The sequence below is a fragment of the Saccostrea echinata genome, unplaced genomic scaffold (assembly GCF_033153115.1).
Source record: "Saccostrea echinata isolate AGI-Se365-2 ecotype Australia unplaced genomic scaffold, CSIRO_AGI_Sech_v1 ptg000037l, whole genome shotgun sequence".
Lineage (NCBI taxonomy): Eukaryota > Metazoa > Mollusca > Bivalvia > Ostreida > Ostreidae > Saccostrea > Saccostrea echinata.
In genome coordinates this window covers 457,764-477,666 of record NW_026889786.1, presented here as the reverse complement: position 1 = coordinate 477,666, position 19,903 = coordinate 457,764, and the positions used below count along the sequence as shown (strand labels likewise).

Below are 19,903 nucleotides of genomic sequence, written 5' to 3'. Positions count from 1 at the left end.
GTTGAATGTTACTAAGTTCTATCACGCTGGAGGGCGTGGTTTTATCATTCAGATGGTAACAGTGTTTTTTAACAAATGTTTCTCGATGAATCAAATTCTTTCTAATTGACAATATCTATATAGTTTTTGGAGATCAGGTCTTCCAACAATCTGTCGGAATTTCCATGGGTACCAATTGCGCCACGTTATTAGCAGACTTATTTATTGTATTCATATGAAGCAGAATTTTATTCAAAAACTTGTACATGAGAAGAACAAAACAAAACACTTGCTGTGACCTTCAACTCGACATTTAGATATATCGACGACGTATTACCAATTAACAATAGTTATTTCCATTCATATGTCAACTCGATATATCCCAGTGAACTTGAAATAAAAGATACCACAGAGTCTGACACACCTATTTTGGAACTTGAATATTTTGCTAGAAATGGACGTTAATGTTAACTTAACAACAAAACTTTATGAAAAATTTTAAAGCTGGAAAAGCCAAGATTAAAGTTGGAATTACCAACTTTAAAGTTGGAAATTACCAAGTGAACTTTAAAAAATATTACGAGGCACTACAGATACTGTTGGAAATATTAAAACAACAAATTTAGAATATAATTATTTAATAAATAATTTATCATATGGAATAAAAACATAAAAGAACTATTAATATATACATGTGTATTGAATTACGGGCGTCTGACGTATGGATGGTGTAACCCCCCCCCCCCTTTTTCCTGAGAATTTTTATTACAGACACGATCACATTTAAAATGCATGGATTCCTAGCCTTTTATGCCTATATTCCCTATCTGATATCATTGTTGTCGAATTTATTTTCCGCTTTTGTTAATTTTTAGATTGACTCCCTCTGGTAGATAAAGATACTAGTACTGGAAAATGCATTAGATATCGGAAATATAGATATAAAAGGCTGGGAATTCATGTATTTCGTGTCTCATAAAAATATTCTCGGAAGGGGGAGGGGTATTAAACCATCCATATGTGAGGTGTCTGGATTGAATTAAAAGTAGCGTTTTAAAACATTTACCTTAAAAACTTGAACTTAAAGGGATCACACCAGTACTGTACACAAATAAATAAATAAATAAATATTATGTTCATCTAACTCGTATACACTACTGAAGATAAACGTCACTTGTTGCTGGAACTTTGTACCAACAATTTTATCATTTCTTTGCACTGTTTTGTAATACAAATTTTCGTATAGATCAGTCCACGTCCACAAATTCTCGTATTAAGGACTCGCACTCCAAAAGTGGATACTTTCTCGCAACAACAGTACGCACACAGTTGATGACCTCCATTTGAAATGGGAGTTCAAGGCTATTATGCGTGCTGGGCTCTTCTGCGATCTTGATCACATCAGAACAAAGCTTATCTTCGTCAGAAAACACGTTCTGGTTCCCTCCAACGATGCATGGTGTTCCTTTATCGATGAAGAGACCGAAGTTCTTCCTCGAGAAGCTCTTGAGTCTGTGGATTACACGATGCCCTTCATTAGCACTGAAGGATATCACCTCTCCATTATCACATACGACATATATTATGTCAGCAAATTTTATAGCACTGCTGAATTTAGGGGGTCTGGGAAGGTTAGCAATCAATGAGCACGTGAAAGTCTTGGTGTTAAAGCACTGTATTCCCGCGGTTTCCTCGGTAAAGCCGAGACTGCCTCCAAAGATGTAGACCTTTTCGCCTATCACCGCTGCAGAGCTTCTGTCAACACCAAAATGTAGTTCCCCAACTTGTTTCCATGCTTCAGTTCCCATGTCATATTGTTCGACGCTGTTTAAGGTTCCAAAGTTGTAGCCACCAAACACAAACAACGAGTCCGACATTGCCACCATTGAATGTCTGTATCGACCACACTGCATGGTAGATCGTTCCCGCCACTGCGACAATTTTGCAGAATATCTTATACAACTGGTCATATTTGTTGTCCCGCCGGTTATGAAGATGTCGTGACCATAAGAGCAAACTGCGAAGTCTTCTCCGATGTCTGCAACGATAGGTTGAAGTGCAACCCATTTTTTGTTTGCGAAACTGTATCCGACAAATTCTGTAACAATTGAATCATTGCTCGAAAGGCGCTTTCCCACGATTGCCAGAATCTGTTCCTGCTCTGTGTTATTCCGATACGGTTTCTCGTCCCAAATTAGCTCTTGGCGCCTTGACGGCAACGCATGGTATTTGATGGCATTTTTCACCGAAGTTTGACAAGCACTATGTTCAAGAATCATAGGATGTTGATCAACTTGATCGAGTAGGAATTCAAGGCTGACTGAGGTGAGTCTGATGTGTTCGAAGAGCTCCGGAAATGCTATTTTCCTTTGAATCTCGTCTGCTGCTATCCAGTGAAAAAGAGCCTTGCAGACGACCTCTTCGCAAGAAACGTTTAGCCTTTCGTCACGAATAAGGCATTCCAATTCGTCCTTTTCAAGTTTCAAAAAGTCACTGCTTTCCCAAACGTCATCGAAGTTATTTAAAATAAAAGGGTGGCTATTGTCTACTAGTTTTTCAATGTTATGTGACCTTCCTAGTTTCCAGACTCCTAAGCAGTTGTTAACATCTATGTTTCTTATTATGTATTCTTCACATCTGATCTGCAGACACGTGATTTGAAGCATTGAGGAAATCTGCAGAAGATCCCCAACAGTATCTGGTTTCACGATGTCTTTTCCTAAATACACATACTGAAGGATGTCGTGAAATAATTTAGAGTTGGTTTTATGAAGATTTATTTCCATGGAGTTGGATTCTTTCATTCCAGAAGAAAACATGGCGTCGAAATACGGAGAAACAGACGACAGTATGACCCGATGACACCGAAAAGACTGGTTCTCCACGTTGACGATGACGTCAGTGAACCGCTGAGACTTGTACATTTTACGGAGACCCTCCAGTAGGCAACTGGAAACATTTGACGATTCTCCCTCCATTTTTGTTCCCTTGTTGTGTATCTGTGTAATAAATTCAAAACGCTCAAAAATACTTGTTCATAGACGGTTCTTGAGGGGGGTCGGGGTGGGTGGTAACAAAAAATAACCTTGGAACTCCCCTCGGAAACAATGACCCCTCTTAAAACAGTAAGGAAAAACTAACCTTGGCACCTTCCCAGGAAACATGGACCCTTTTTTAAACAGTAAGGAGAGTCATCTATCTGAAGAAAATTGATTTAGGAAAGTCTCCCCCTCCCCGTCTCCCTACAAAATAGGATTTTGGGCAATATATTTCCGAGATTGACATTTGTTACAGTTGATGAACCCTATCTGATCTGATGATATCTATATCTATAATTACAGTTCTAGACGAGTTTTTATTAATTTTTTTAATTTAACAAATTGATTGATAATATTTTTGCTATAATAGAGTAATCGGTAACTACCCTGCAGCTGAGGATCTCAATATAATGCACTAATGTAGAGAATTTACCAGTACCACTAGTGCACATGGAGCATATGTACCTCTGGGGCGGTAGGCAAACACTGTGTACTACAAGTGATGAAATGATCTGATTTGTGAGAAATCAAGTCGAATTATCGCTTCTGATTATCAAGAGTTTGTAATGTAAATGATAATTTGTCTCGGTAAGCTATGATGCTACATTTCGAATACCTTTGCAATGTGAAAAGATGATGAGCAGGTATTTTCCCCCCAAATTGTAGGATGTCAAGACGTGTCATATTTATTATTTATTTGTTATTTATTCCTATACGCGTGAGATATATTGCCAAAGAAAAAACAGAAAAATACCGCATGGATAAACGTATGCTGGTAAGTCAGTGGTATCACTAGAGCTACCCTATATTTCTTCTTGTCCACTATATGCGGACAATGCGCTACATGGGGGCATGTATTCAGTTTCATGGATTCATACTATGCAGAATCGTCTCAATGCACTGTCCGGAGTCTGCACATGTGTAAACTCTCTCCTAATGGGAGAGGATCGTACAGTTTGATCGTGGCTTGCAATGATGGCATTACAGATAGTTTATATATATATATATATATATATATATATATATATATATATATATATATATATATATATATATATATATATATATATATATATATATATATATATATATATATTAGGGATGTCAAAATATTTATTTTCCTTAGTCGATTATTCGATTGCATTATTCGAACGATAGTCGAATATTCGGAACATTTTCTGAAAATAAAATTTTATTTCAAACTTCACTGGTACTTGACGTATTTATAACCCCAAAACCCTTAATCTGTTTAAAATGTAACATAAAATTTAATGCAGCGTAACGTTGGATAGCAAGAATATAGGAAATTAATTTAGATATCTAATTTTCCTAAATTCATGATTTCCCCAACAATCGAATTCATAAATTGGTCTGTACATGCAGTTAGTTTTAATTTTAGTGAGTATTCAAACTTTGCTAGTCGATATTTTTAAAGCTTATTATGAAATAAATTGGGGGGGGGGGGTAATCTCAAACTATCCAAACGCCAGGTGGCTGTTAAATTTTTAAACAGTTAGTTACTGCTTATTCATTTATTGATTGTTCTGGCTATCAAAATGCCCTTAATTATAAACAATTTAAAATGAAAGAGAATTGTTTTAATAATTCGAAGCGTCAAAACATGTCACATGTTCCTTGCATTTGAGCAATCTTAAAATAAAAGATAATAGGTACATCGTATAAAATCAAGTCCAATTAGCCCCCCCCCCCCACTTTTTTTGCAAAGATAAACATAATAAAGGAATTGAAAATTGGGGCTTACCTTTTTTTGTTGTTGGTTTTACATTTACTTGAATGATACGAACGAACGAAAACTGGGTTTCTAGACATTGCTAGTTTTCTGCAAGTCAACTATAATATGTAGTTATCTTTACATCTATGTGGAGAAATCCAATGCAATTGTCCCCTTGGGAATTTCAGAGTTGTTTTTGTTTTGTACTATGTCTAAAGGAGAACCTGTTTCAATTTTTCTTAATCTTTATAGAGTATCAGCAAGAACACTTTTAGCCCTCCAGCGTCAAACTTGTTTATCAAGTGTCAACTGATTTAATTTTATTTTAAAATAATTAAAAATACTTAAAAAAAAATTAATAAGAATGTAATAAAATAACTAGTACATACTTTGTGTTTGAAAGAGTGTTATTTGCTTGTTTTTACTGTAAAAAGATCAGAAATTAATAATACCCACTATTAAGTCCAATAAATTCTTGCATTGCTTTTAAATAGTGCACTGTGAAGTGGCTGATCAAGAAATTTGAAAAAAAATAAAAGGGGGGGGGGGGGCAAACGAGCTCAGGATGTTCCATCTCAAGAAACTTAACAGAAAAAAACATAGGTTGGATGATCAGTGAATCATATAATGGAGATAAAAGATAATTCAGCAATTGCAGACACGAAAGACCGTATCAGCCTTAATTTACAGTGAATAACCAAATCTTTTTTTTTTAATATATAATTAAACATGGGTTAAAAGGGGACCACTGTTAGTGTATGATCATATGGTGAATGCATGAACACATCGTTTGAACGTTGGTCAACCTGCAGAAGTTTGAATTATATTAATTTTACAGAAATTGTGGGATTTTTATTCTTTTTTAACATAAAACGTACCGACTACGCAAAATTCTTCCAATGAGATAATTGCAATCTCATCTGATTGAAGCATGGCATAGGTATAAAAGTGAATTAACATGCGAACTGAACATATTTAAAATCAAATAGAAAGTGCATAATACCTACCTCTTGGGATAGAATTAATGTTCTTCAGTTGGCCATCTTTGTTGAAATGCACGAAACATATGCTTCGTCTGTTGATCAAATCGATCTGCGTCCAAACACGTTTAATCGTATATCCCTAGGTGACGTAACTTGGCGTAACCGCCTTACGGTCAATAATCCGATGGCTATTGTACTGTCCGGAGCTGATAAATAACACGTCAATATTGTACATAGTAATACAGAGAGCGACGTTGATATTGCTCAGCACATATGATCCATAAAATAGCACTGGCACTTGCTAAGGGGACGACCATTGATTCTGATTGAGGAGGGGGGGGGGTGTCGAGTCAGATTATTAATTTATTTTCATGCCAGTGAAGAAGAGATTATTTATTTCCAGATTTATAAGGGACAGATCATTTATTATCTTATTCACTGAAAAAAGTTTAACGAGCAAAAAAAAAAAAAAAAGGGATAGCTATCAAACTCTTAAACTCTATTGTGTGTGGGGGGGGGGGGGGGGTAACCACCAGGCAATGACAGATTATCCAGTGGAGGACGGATTATTTATTTTTCAGTATTCAACATTTCTGAGGGCAAATTTCCAAAATCTGCTCCCCTTTCACAACCAAATAGTCGTCCCTTGGTTGTGATTCCATGCCAAGCACCAAAAAAAAATAAATAAATAAATAAATAAATAAAAATAAAAAAATAAAAAGATAATTAAAAAATAATTAAAAAAATAAAAATAAATAAATAAAAATAATAAAATAAAATAATAAATAAATAATAAATAAATGAATAAAAATTAAAAAAAAAATTTAAAAAAAAAAAAAAAGTGGAGAGAGAGTACAAAGAATAATTAGGGCTGAGTAGGACATTTTTAGCTACAAGTGCAAAAATGAAAATACAAATAAATAAAAGAAAATATGACAATATAAATAATGAAAAAAAAATGATTAAAGATTTATTGACATAAATTATCTGTTCTGTCTCTGCTCCTGTGATTTTTTTTTATAGTATTATTATTATTTGGTTAATATATAATAGAATGTGAAATATTGAAAACATACATAAACCGTCTTTTTATAAAGTGCACTAATTCGCAAAGGGGAATAACTCTAATAATTTCAACGATAGGTCAAAAGGTTACTGTCTGCGCAAAGAGGCTGAATCTCCAACGTTCTGCACAGAAACCACTTTCACAGAGCCAAATTTTTCTAAAGGACAGTTCTTGTAACACACGCTGTTTAATGTGACGTTCTCTGAGGTGACATGGGGTAAGTTTTTTTTTTTTTTTCGTTCAATCCCAGTGTATTATTTGGAGCACAGTAACTGCACGGTTGATTGATTGCTATTTATAACTGTCTTTGCTTTTGTCAACAATGAACAGCTGATTTGAACCATGAAGAAAAAATTATGTCCTTAAAGTTAAACAGTCCCATGATAAACTGATACTGCTGTTCAGAAGGTTGCTAAGCAAAAGTATCTTACCTGGTTGAATTATTCAATAATTAGGCCGATATGCGAAAACTATTTTTAATATGCAGAGTTATGAAAATTTTTAATGAAAATAACAGAGCATCAGATTCATTTCATTTTGGAGATGTTTCTTTTTAGTCTGTGCAATCAATAAATGCATATTTTTTTAATTTCTGTCCATGTGACAGTTATCTCTTTTACATCAATATGATATTGGGAGACAATATTTACATATTATATAACGTGTTATATGTATAGATTTCCAATGCAATTATGACTTGACAATTAAGAAATAAGGTGTCATTTTTAAACATCTATCGGAATATATCCCGGTAGATGTTTTAAAATGATACCTTATTACTTATATTTACATTTGTGACTTATTCATATTTATATTTGCCTGATTATAATCTTTAACGCATGAAATGTTTTATTTTTCAAATTCAACGGCACAATTTTAAGTTTGATCTATTGATTGCGCGTTGACCCTTTATGACATCACCGAGAAATTACGTTGAAACATTTATGACGTGAGGAACCCGTGTTTATACGGATATAGATACGCGTTGCTTTTAATAGCGTTATATGAAAGAAAACATTTGCAAATGTAAATATATTGAAAAAGAGTTCATTGCAAAATATATCAAACATAGTGATACCCAAAAGAGATGATACATTATCAAGTAAGAGGATAATTACTGGGGGAACTAAAAAGTGCAGGGCTGCAGTTGTGATAAAAATGTAAAACAACAAATAAATAAATGTAACTTTTACTGATCTATCTAACTTTTAGCTTTGCAATGCAAGCAGATCAGGATGCAGACCTTTCAAAATCTGCCGCTACCCTGTACTTTTACCTGAGTGAAGTCATGACTGAACTGGCAAAAATATTTGATGGAGAAAAATTTTATAACATTTTTTTTAAAAATTTCAACATTGATAACAAAATTTGATTTAATAAAAAATTGCTTCTACAAGGTACCTCCTATTTTTGTAAGAGTACTTTCTGTTTCTAATCTTTTTGAAAGCCTTGAGTATGTCTACCCAGGGACATAAATAACATTTGTAATTTATGTCTCTAGTCTACTCTTATCAGTTTGATTATTAGAAGTGTATAGAAGACCTACATGTATCTAAGCTCCCTTATTGACATATATTTCCTTTTTAAGGCCTTTAAAGTCTAAAAATAAATTTTAAGTCAGTAGAGACAGGAACATAAATCAATAGCATACTTCTGTGATGTTTGAAAAAACTACTAAAGTTTAAATGGTGTGAATTATAAAGTTTTCATTCATCCATCAGATTTCACTCATCCAAGATTGCCCTTATGAAAACAGACTTTTAAAAGGCTAAATGTTTTTATGTTTATAATTCAAAATAAAATTAGCATGTTGTACCAGTGGTAGTAAAGATTCTTTAAAAAGTTATGGTTTTAATTCACTTAATAATATTTTCATTTACTTTGTTTTTCTTCTTCATCAACCAATCGTCTCAAGCCACCGTCCGAAGTCCGCATATAGCTCTCTCCTACCCATGGCTGCTTGATCACAAAAAGTGTCATAATATACAGTTCTGGAATGGGTAAGAGGGAAATAGCAAATTTATGGTTCCCCAAGGGAGGCAACAAAGCCGCCGAGGGAAATAGTTTCCTGCCGAGGGGAACCATAGATTTGATATTTCCCGAGTACCCATTCCATAACTGTTTTATTATACCGAAACAATCATGGGATGTTAAACTAGAGACTCGGACATTTTTTAAAACAATATAGAGGCATTTAAATAATCACAAATGCATGTGATTAAAAATATTGTAAGATAACTAACGCATCAATACCGAGGAAAATAAAATTATTAGAAAATATAAAATAATTTCACTGACACTTTGAAGGATTATCGTTGTCTTCATTTTGCTAGAATTCCAGTATGATTTTGACATTACATGTCAAAATGTTTTGATGTCATAGTTACATTGCTAATAACATTACGTCACAGACCCGAGATTCCTTGAACGCTCCGCCCACTGTTCATTTTAATTGGTTAAAATTATTAATAAATATTCATTAGGGAGTAGTCCCAGGGAGTAGCTCCGATTTTTCAGGGAGTAGTCCTCCGATGAGGGATATAGTATCTTCTCAGGGAAATAGACAGTTGTGGTATTAATTTTATATAGAGTAATAACAGTAGAGGCATAATAATCTTGAATATTCACGCCTCTATATTGTGACATCATGTTCAGCCAGTGACAATATTTGTTTTCATCGCAATTGAAATCAACAATTGACATCAACAGTATACAAGACATGTTTCGTATACTGTGATTGGGTATTGAAAGGTCGCGTCAAACTTCATTTTCCAACTATGCTTTACTCGCATTGGTCAATATTTTAATGAGCTACAAAATATTCTCATCTCGTTCAACCACGGCCAGAATGGGAGAGGATCGTACAGTTTGGCTGTGGTTTGCAACAATGTCATCAACCATGAAATTGCTGAAACTTATGTGGAAGCTTTCCGTGGTAGTGTAGATTCTAAATTGTTCAAATCATGGCCCCTGGGGTTAGGGTGGAAGTTTTCTATGATAGAGTAGATTCTCAAATCATGGCCTCCAGGGTAAGGTGGGGCCACAATAGTGAATCAAAGTTATACATTGAAATACATAGGAAACATCCTCAAAAATGTTCTTCTCAAGAACCACTGAACCAGGAAAGCTGAAACTTAAGTGGAAGCTCCCTGAGGTAGTGTACATTCTAAATTTTTTAAATTATGGCCTCTGGGGATAGGGTGGGGGATTGATTGAAGTTTTACATTAAGATACATAGGAAAAATCTTTAAAAATCTTCTCAAGAACCACTGGATCAGGATAGCTGAAACTTATATGGAAACTTTTTGAGGTAGTGTAGGCTGTAGGCTCTAAATTGTTGTTTAAATTTATATATACCGGTATATATATATATATATATATATATATATATATATATATATATATATATATATATATATATATATATATATATAATATAATTATATATATATATATTTGGGATGGCAATCAATTACAAAATTGCCAATCGATTAACCGCACATAATGATCCAACCAATTAACTGGTTAATCTTAGCAAAATACATATGGATTGGTATTCTTAATAGATACATATACCAGTAGTTTTTTTTTTCCTCAAGTAAGGTTTATTTGTATTGATATACACAAATAACTAGGAAAGTCATCAGTAATATTCTGATTATGTTTAAACATACAATTATGAATATAATTTCTATATTTAAAAAAATATGAAACATGTCTGATATATATCAAGAACATATGAAAAAAACTTCTCAAGTCATACCTTGTCGCATCTTGTATTGTCGCTATCATCAGAACGATTGATAAATTACATATTTTAGTTGAAAATCTTATTTGATTGACAAACGCAAAGTATACTTGGTACACTGGGTAAGATACGCATTGAAAGCAGGTTCACTATAACATTTACAGTACCCGAAAGTGATTTCATTATTTTCCACTCATTAAGAAATTAAGGATAGGCTGAGCACTGATGCGCTGTTTAAACAGTAACTAACATTTCACAAACTGACCAATTGCTGCAATTATATCAATACCAGGAGAACCTTAATTATCTTTAATTAGCTTATTAATTAGATACTTCAAAACCATAGCATCAAGGATCAGGGTTTATTTATTCATCTTTTAAAAAAATTTGATATGAAATTTTGAAATTGTGTTCAAAAATACACATTTCATTTTTATTTTTTATTTTTTGGACTAACGGATTACAGATTTTGTAATCGATTACCTTTACTATATCATATAAGCTTATATATATACATATAAAATTATAATATTATTTATCATCATTACCGGTACATGCATGTCAAATATCGAATGGTCATCGCTGTTTTGAACTTTGCAGCATTCTGTCTTTGATGATGGTTATTGCATCATGATTATTGCTTGATTATAACAACATCCTGCTTGTTTTAATTTTATCCTCTATTGATGACATGTATATTTTCTCTGTGGGTGATCTAGAACAATTGCCAATATCCTTAACATCAGATACTGATAAAATGTAAGCTTATCTAAGCTTCAGAGATGAACGAATTCTTTTAATATTGTAGTTCTGTAATAAAAACTCTTGTAAATCAGATCAGTGCAAATTAAAGGTTAATCCGTGTCCTATAGTTAGGATAGAATTTCCAGTGCTTAACTTGAAGATGAAACGTGATTCCATTTCTCAATGGTGGGATTTCATGTAATGGTTAACCATTACAAGGTTTGTTATTCAGAGGTCTTCATCATTTTATCTTTACATCTAAATGAGAGATAAATTTGAGTAGGTTAATTATTGTGATATTTAACATGGTTAGATGTCTCTGATATTTGAAAGGAGAAAATTCAATGATAGGCTAGCTTGTACTCTAAAGCATGTGTTTTCCATTTAGTAAGCAGTTTATCTAGAATTTGATGAAATTAAAATGAAAAAGAGGAAAATTGTAAATTTTCTTTAAGTGTGGCATCTTTGCATGTTGTTAATTAAAATGAATACTGGTTTTATGACAAATTGACAAGCATGATTTTGAGATCCTTCATTACTATGCTTAGTTGAGATTTCACCCGTTTTAGCTTACCTGAGATGAAAGTTCTGATCAAAGTTTGTTGTCCATCTGTCTGCCTTTTTACATTTTTGAATTCTTCTTCAGAACCACTGTGCTATTTTCAACAAAACTTACCACAAAGCAATCTTGGTTGAAGGGGATTCAAGATAGCTCAAATGAAAGGCCCCTCCCCTCACTTTTTTATGAGTATGGTCTTTTGCTGTAGTAAACATCCTCCCTTTTTGCTGCTGTAAGGCCCCCACCCCACCTCCACCCCTACAAAATAGGATTTTCAAGTTTGGGCAGTTAAGTTTTTATACCCCCGCTCCGAAGATGAGGGGGATATACTGTTTTACCCTTGTTTGTCTGTCTGTCTGTGTGTCTGTCTGTAACAAATTTTGGTCGCAGTTTTCTCAGCAACTACTCATTGGAGATGCTTGAAATTTTAGCACACTCTTTGTTTAGGTATGCCATATACCAGGTAGTGGGATTCATTTTTGTACAAATCCAATGTCAACTTCCTGTTTATCTGTGTGTCTGTCCATACCATACATAACAAATTTTGGTCACAGTTTTCTCAGCAACTACTCATTGCAGGTGCTTGAAATTTTAACACACTCATTGTTTAGGCATGCCATATGTTTGGATTCATTCTTGTACAAATCTGATGTCAATTTCCTGATTATCACTGTGTCTGTCCATAACTGAACTTGTGTATTCACATCAGAGCAGTGGTTTTATTAGTGAACATTGGCTCACAGACTTCTTGTTTTATTTATTTAGACATGGGATGTGGAAACTGTATGCCAAACAGATTTGTGCTAAATTAATGAAAGTATTAAAATATTTTTAGTTGGTTTTTAGTTCTTTGATTTCCTTCTTTGAAAACATATTTTTCAAATTTAAAAACATCTCGTGTGACAGTGTACATAATTTTCTTCCTCGACATGTGCGTTCATTTTTGTTTTATTAGATTTCCCTAAAAATTCTTTTCATGGTCTTTTTACTTTTAAATCTTCTAATTCACTACATGAAGAGGTATAGGCCTTGAAACTTTGAAATGAAATTGATTTTATTGATTAATTAAGGGCATATTGTACTATTGGCGTTACCTTTGATTTTAAAAGGGATTATGAAAACACTTGATGTGTAAGCCTTAGTTCTGTTGTCAGGTCACTGTGCACAGTTTAAATGACATTTCCTTTGAATATTGATGGCAGCTAGTGTAATCAGCAACTGCAACCTCTTTTCCCTTTATAAAATTTAATATAAAGTATATCAAAATATTTGAAACCATTTGTCAGTTGAAAAACTAGGATCTGAATATGTTTAACTTCTTAGTATTGGTAAGTTTAAAAGACAAAATCAACAATTAATTGTTAAGTCTGTCCTTTAATTCTCCACACAGTTAAATGTGCTGACACTGGTAGATGTCTCCATTATCTACTTTTAGCTCTGCAGACTTACTTAATATTAAAGAACAAAGCTTAAAACTTAGCATTACTCCAAGGCTGTGGAAAGATTTTAAGGTCAGTTTTATGAACAGGTAATTCTCTAGATATAATGTGACATAATAATAATTCTTATTTCATTTTGCAGAATATTCCCACATTGGAATCATATGGCTGGTCATTTATGGGATTATACTCTCTGTGTCCAGAGCATTCTACATCTGCATCGACCAATGACTAAACTGTGCTTTTCCTCTATATTTTCAATCAGCCTAGCAGAATTTTTCAATAGCAATAACCTTTATCTTGAGAGCCTTTTAACTAAAAAATGCTTGAACAGGAGCAAGATCAAGTATCAAGAAAGCGTCATGAATCCAGGAGTAGTGTGTCTTCCAATACTGCTTCCTCATCTGAAGGATCTTCCTCATCAAGTGACTCCTCCATTTCAATGCCCCCTGCTCCAGATGGGGGTTATGGATGGGTAATCGTCCTCAGTGCTTTCTTTGTTATGGTGATAAGTGATGGACTGACATTATCATTTGGTGTACTTTTTACGGAGCTGTCGGATGTTTTCGGACAGAGTAAAGGTGTTACCTCTATTATTGCATCCTTATTTTATGGAATCCCTCTGGTTTGTGGACCTATAGCCAGTGCCATTGTAACTAAATTAGGATGCAGAAAAGCCCAGATTCTTGGAGGATTGATCACAAGTGTTGGAGTCTTGGCTAGTGCCTTTGTGGATTCCATTGGCCTTATCTGTTTTACTTTTGGTTTCGTTGCAGGATTTGGGCTCTCTATTGGGTATGTTAATTCACTGGTCATTGTGGCCTACTATTTTGAGAAGAAACGATCCTTGGCCACTGGGTTATCTGTATGTGGGTCTGGAATTGGTACATTTGCATTTGCTCCATTTTTAGAGTTCCTCATTGAAGAGTATGGATGGAGAGGATCTTTTGTCATTCTTAGTGGCGTGACTTTAAATTTGGTCGTTTGTGGAGCCCTTATGAGACCTCTGGAATTTACTCCTATGGAAGAATGGAGAAGAAATTTAGAAAAATTTGAAAATATGTCAAGAACGATTTCAAAAGCTAGTCTGCACAATCGCAGTCGTCATGTCAGTAATTCAGATGAGCTGAGTTCGGATAGTGAAACAGAAGATTTAGCTCAGATAGAGCAGCTTAGTCACTCTCAGGTACAACTTCCTACATTTATAAAGAAATCCAGAAATATTCCAATTGAGATGTTAAGTGACATAAGAAAAAATGGCAGCAACTTGCAGCATATCCTGAAGCAATACTTTCAAAACTTGGATGCAGAGAACACAAAAAATAATACATCTTATCCAGACATATCACCTAGCAACCAACTAATGGTCACAAGTGATGAACATATTGTCTTTGCTGATGAAGATGGGAATGTTGTAGATCAAGTGGTACAGAAAAGACACAAGAAAAAGCCTAGCTCCCAGAAGAAAAACCCTTCCCCACAGACAATTATGCAATATTATCCACTGTACAGAAAAGACCTTTTCTATAGAAGGAGTTTGACAAAATTTACATCAACTCCACAGATCAGATCTAGGAGTTGTCCAGAACTACACCTAGAGATATTAGATGACAGTTCCGATGAAGAAGATGATGACTGTTTTCCTATACCAAGGCTCCTGAGATTATCCAAACACATCAAGAAAATGTTCAAGTTGATGTTTGATTTCAAAATCATGAAAAATCCTTCCTTTCTTCTGTTTGTGGTATCCAACTTCATCTTGTACTTCTGGTATGATGTTCCATATGTGTTTTTGAATGACATTGCTAAAGAAGAGGGAATAGAAAATCCAGCTTTCATTATCTCAGCCCTTGGAATTGTGAATACCTTTGGGCAGATTATGTATGGGTTTATAGGGGATAAGAATATAGATCTGACTTTGCTCTATGGAGTGTCCATCATGTTCTCAGGGTTAGCTGTGATGGTTGTGCCATGGTTCATGTCTTTCATACCACTGTGTATAATTGCAGGACTATTTGGATTCTTTATCAGTGCCAACTATGCATTGAGTACTGTGATTCTGGTGGAAATTGTTGGGATTGATAAGCTGACTAATTCCTATGGACTAACCATGATGATGCAGGGATTAGCCAATATTATAGGACCTCCTGTGGCTGGTAAGTTAAATGCTTCTATTATTTTCTTTCAGGAACCAATTAAATTCCATTTATTCTTATCAGTGAAAGAAACCCATGAATACCAACTCTCACAGAATACTGAAAGCAGTATTCAATTAAGCTTTAAGCATTTCTGAATTTCAATTATGTCTCCCATACAGAATTGGGAGGTATACATTTAAATATGGCGTAATGTTAACTCAAAGTCATGCATCCAAGTTGTAAGCATAAGGCTGCATCAAAAATCATATCACACCTTTGTAACCAGAGAGGAGAAAAATGTGATGAACCAGACCAGGATTCGAACCTGGGCCCCCTGAATCTCCACCCATTCAGGTACTCTACCAACTGAGCTATCTGTCCACCGGCGATGAAACCTGTCTGCCTGCCACACCTTTATCAATTTGACTAGAATCCCTTCAAACATGGGATTACCTGGTAATTTATCTGATTGAATTTTAAAGGCATTTTTATGAAAGAAATTGTAATAAGTTGATGTTTGACAAATACCCTTAGCAGCATTGAAACACTTGTTTTCTTTTAGATAGATACATTGTCCATAACCATGGATCAATTAGCTATCATGATGTTGATTTAATTCTATGTGCCATGATATGGACTGGGATGAAAGTAACATGATTTTTTTTTTTTCTTGAAATAAAAAAAATAAAATGACAAAAAATCTAATCATATGATAAATAGCTGTAATGTGACTGATTTTTTAGTCATCTAAGTAGCATTTGTCATATCATGAATGAATTGATGAACTAATTAGAATTAAAATGAAACCTTGCAAAAAACTTCCTGGGGCTGAGGAAAAAAGAGATATTTGAGGATGCAAAATATCAATCTTTAGAATGGTATTTGTAATGCTGTTTGAAATAAACACACTTGATATATCCTTGGTATTCAACATATATGCATGTACTGTAAAACTCGGGGCTTCTAATAAAGGGCTAACGGGAGGCAATTCATCATCGTTTCAATGATTGAAATTGTTGCTCCAAATTTCATAATTGGCTACCGGTAAATAAATTATTGGATATAATTCTAAATGCCTCTTCAAATGGATAAATTCACCTCTTCACTTCAATATTATTGAAAGTCCCAATACTTGTCTAATCAGGACACCACTGATTCAAAAGAATTTTTCCAGACTAGACAACATTCTGGATTAGATGAGATTTTAAATGATTAAATTTACCAAAAGGTACTACAATTTTCATTTTAATATGCAAGTTTTCTTAATACACACCATTTGGGTTAGACAAGTTTGACTGTATAGGTTTATCTGTGATTGAAACTCTTTATTTCTGATTACAGGTTTTCTGTATGACATGTCAGGCTCCTATGATCATACATTTTTGGCGGGAGGAATTTTTATTGCATTGTCTGGTGTCCTACTGATCTTTGTACCAATAGGAAAATGCTTGAAGTCTTTCATTAAAAAGAAACCATACGTCAGCAGTAGAACTCCCAAACAGCGAGAAATCCTGGTGGATAATGCCGATTGTCAGAGAAACTTGGTCACTTCAAATGCTGAAACATGTGTATAATTTCTTTTGTGAATTAATATTGTGAAAAATGTATTCGAAGTTGATTTTGTTTTGAAAGCCTATGTGAAAATCATTTTATTACAAAAATAGCTATTTTTAGCTCACCTCAATGAAGTTGGGGGGGGGGGGGGGGCTTATGTAATACCCTCGGCGTCAGCGTCCCAGGTTAAAGTTTTTGGAGCAGATTTCTTTTTGTGAACTTCTATGCCTTATATCTATCAGAGATGCATGGAGGATGCTTCTAGTGTGTTTCATAGTACCAGTCAAGGTCTCAGATGCTGCAATTTCATCTAAAGAATGACCGGGTTAATGTTCTTGAAGCAGGTTAATGCTTTTGGAGCAGGTTAAAGTTTTTGGAGCAGATCTCATTTCCAAGTAACTATATTGACCAAACTTGCATGGATGATAAATCTAAGGATGCACACTACTGGACTTGCTGCGGATGCTGGATCTGACCTACATTTTCTGGATGAGTGACCAGGTTAAAGTTTTTAGAGCAGATCTCATTTCCAAGTAAATATAAGTTCAATGTTGATTCAACTTGCATGGATGATACATCTAAGGATGCACACTACTTGACTTGCTTTGGATGCTGGATCTGACCTTCATTTTCTGGATGAGTGATCAGGTTAAAGTTTTTGGAGCAGGTCCATTGCCAAGAAACTGTATGACCTATCTGAACCAAACTTGCATGGATGGTGCATCAAGGGACGAACACACTCAAACTTGCTTCAGATGCTGGATTTGACTTACATTTTCTGGATGAATGACTAGTTTAAAGTTTTTAGATAAGTCCATTCCCAAGTAACTGCATGCCCTATCAGACCAAAATTGTATAAATGTTGCATCTAGGGATGCACACTACTATATTATTAGTTTAGTGTGGGACTTTGCCTTACTTAAAGACAACATTTGTTGAGGTGACCTCTTTATCTCCAATTACCTATGTTTTACATTTTATTTTCATTAGTTTGCAATCATCTCTGTATAATGCTTTACAATGACAACTTGCCATTCTTTTCCATTGGTTTATATTTTGCTTTTTTTTTGTTTCTTTTCATTTTGAGTTGGCTTTTGATTTTTGCCTTAATGAAAAATTTTACATGAGTTTTATAACATGATTAATGATTATCTAATTTTATGTTTATTTATCTTATTTATGATTTTCAGATAAATATTCCTGATACATGTATTGCCAAATTGTTGACAAACTGAATGATCTTAAAACATTTTAAATATGAGAAGCACAGTTTGTATTTGCCTATTACAGCTCTTGTATACTGCTAGCATAATACATTTATGAATAACATTATTTGTTATATATTAAAATATTGGTGCACATATTTTGTCAACATTATATATATATATATTATATATATACTTATACTTATATTCTGCACTCCTAAGTACCTTACTTTAATATTCCTCATTTGGTAATATTTGGTGTGTTATAAATGTTTATGTGTATACTGTTTAAGGAAATTAACATCATTTACATGCCAGTGTCATAATCCTTCAACACTCTTTTTTTTAAGTAGTTTGTAACATCACTTGAGTGTTGACACAGTTTTTATAACATTTAGTACAGCTTGCCTCTGAAGTTTGTACCCTAAACAATCGATTTATAGTGTTAAAATATCAATTTCATCATTGTGTTTTATCTGTTAATATCTGTCATAATAAATGTATTGTGTGCAGAATGATTCATTATTGTTAAATAACTTTAATTTTTATGTTGTTTTTCGTCTAGGCTATACAGGGAACTTGTATTTTTTAATGGCCAGTACATACTATGTTTTGTACTGTTGATAATTGTTAGTTTTTTAACAAGGAATAGTTATTTATAGATGTTGTGTCTTTGTGTATGTCCTGGATTATTAATTTTGTTTTCTGTAGAAGAGAAAGAGAGAAAAAAAATTTAACATCACTTCAGTTTAAAGTCTAATTATAAAGCAGAATTTTGATAAAATTTCATACCTTCATAAATCAACATTTGCATGCTTTCTTAGCTTTGAAATTTATATTATGATATACAGCAGTATGTGAGGGTATATATATATATATATATATATATATATATATATATATATATATATATATATATATATATATATATATATATATAGGCTATATTGTTTGATGTTTGTATTGCAACAACATGCATTTGGCAAACAATCAGGCTGCTAAATTATTTACATAGTATTAATTGTGACCACATGTTTCTCAATAATTGCAAGAATTTCTAGCATGAAAATAATCGACAGTGCAAATAATACTTTTGTGTGTTTGGTCTAAGAACAATATTTTGCCTTCATTATTTTTCAAATATTATTATGTTTTCTTACGTAATGTTAGGAATTCTGTGAATATATATATATTTAAAGCAGTAGCATATACAGTGTATACCTTAATAGTGCCTGTTTCCTAGAAAGTGCCCCCACCACTATTTTTTTATTTTCAGTCTATTATTAACTGCATGTACTAGCTGTCTCCTCGGAATACTTTTTTAATATATTTTCAAACACACCATACTTTACACACCACTGATTTGCACATACGTTATTCTAATATTTTGTTGTTGTTTTTTTTTAAATGAAAATCTTCTTTTTTCTCAGTTTGCTCAATTTATAGTTTACATTTTTTACCCATATTAATTTCTTGTGAATGCTACAGTGTAAGTTTCACAGTTTCGTCTTACCCATCTGCATGAGAAATCACAGAGCCGTGAAATAAAATCCATTACAATGCTTAAAGGAAAACCTAATCCCACTGAACATTTTTTATTTACATGTATTTTTATTGAGCAGCCTGTTTGGTACTTACTTAAAGAGCAAGTAATGACAGTATAATGGTGGTTATGCAGCAGGTCCTTGTAACCATTACAGATCAGCAGTCCTAACTAA

The 19,903-nt window shown here is 33.6% G+C and overlaps 2 protein-coding genes across 5 annotated transcripts; one reads left to right on the top strand and one right to left on the bottom strand.

The window, feature by feature from the left end:
• Nucleotides 1-600: 600 nt before the first annotated feature.
• Nucleotides 601-5,994, bottom strand: LOC133200118 (kelch-like protein 24a). Of its 4 annotated transcripts, none has more exons than XM_061335865.1 (2): nt 5,753-5,994; nt 601-2,978 (listed from the first exon to the last, which is right to left on the bottom strand). In XM_061335865.1, the coding sequence occupies exon 2, from the start codon at nt 2,955-2,957 to the stop codon at nt 1,227-1,229; it is 1,731 nt and encodes a 576-aa protein (XP_061191849.1). In that variant the 5' UTR covers nt 2,958-2,978; nt 5,753-5,994; the 3' UTR covers nt 601-1,226. The 4 variants fall into 4 exon arrangements, with proteins under 4 accessions (XP_061191849.1, XP_061191850.1, XP_061191848.1 ...); XM_061335866.1 differs by having other exon boundaries at nt 5,757-5,994; XM_061335864.1 differs by lacking the exon at nt 5,753-5,994 and adding an exon at nt 3,117-3,197.
• Nucleotides 5,995-6,882: 888 nt separating this feature from the next.
• Nucleotides 6,883-17,029, top strand: LOC133200119 (monocarboxylate transporter 12-like). The gene is made up of 3 exons (XM_061335868.1): nt 6,883-7,015; nt 13,431-15,444; nt 16,768-17,029. Exons 2-3 carry the CDS (start codon nt 13,611-13,613, stop codon nt 16,998-17,000), a joined length of 2,067 nt encoding a protein of 688 aa, XP_061191852.1. The 5' UTR covers nt 6,883-7,015; nt 13,431-13,610; the 3' UTR covers nt 17,001-17,029.
• The last annotated feature ends 2,874 nt before the right edge of the window (nt 17,030-19,903 follow it).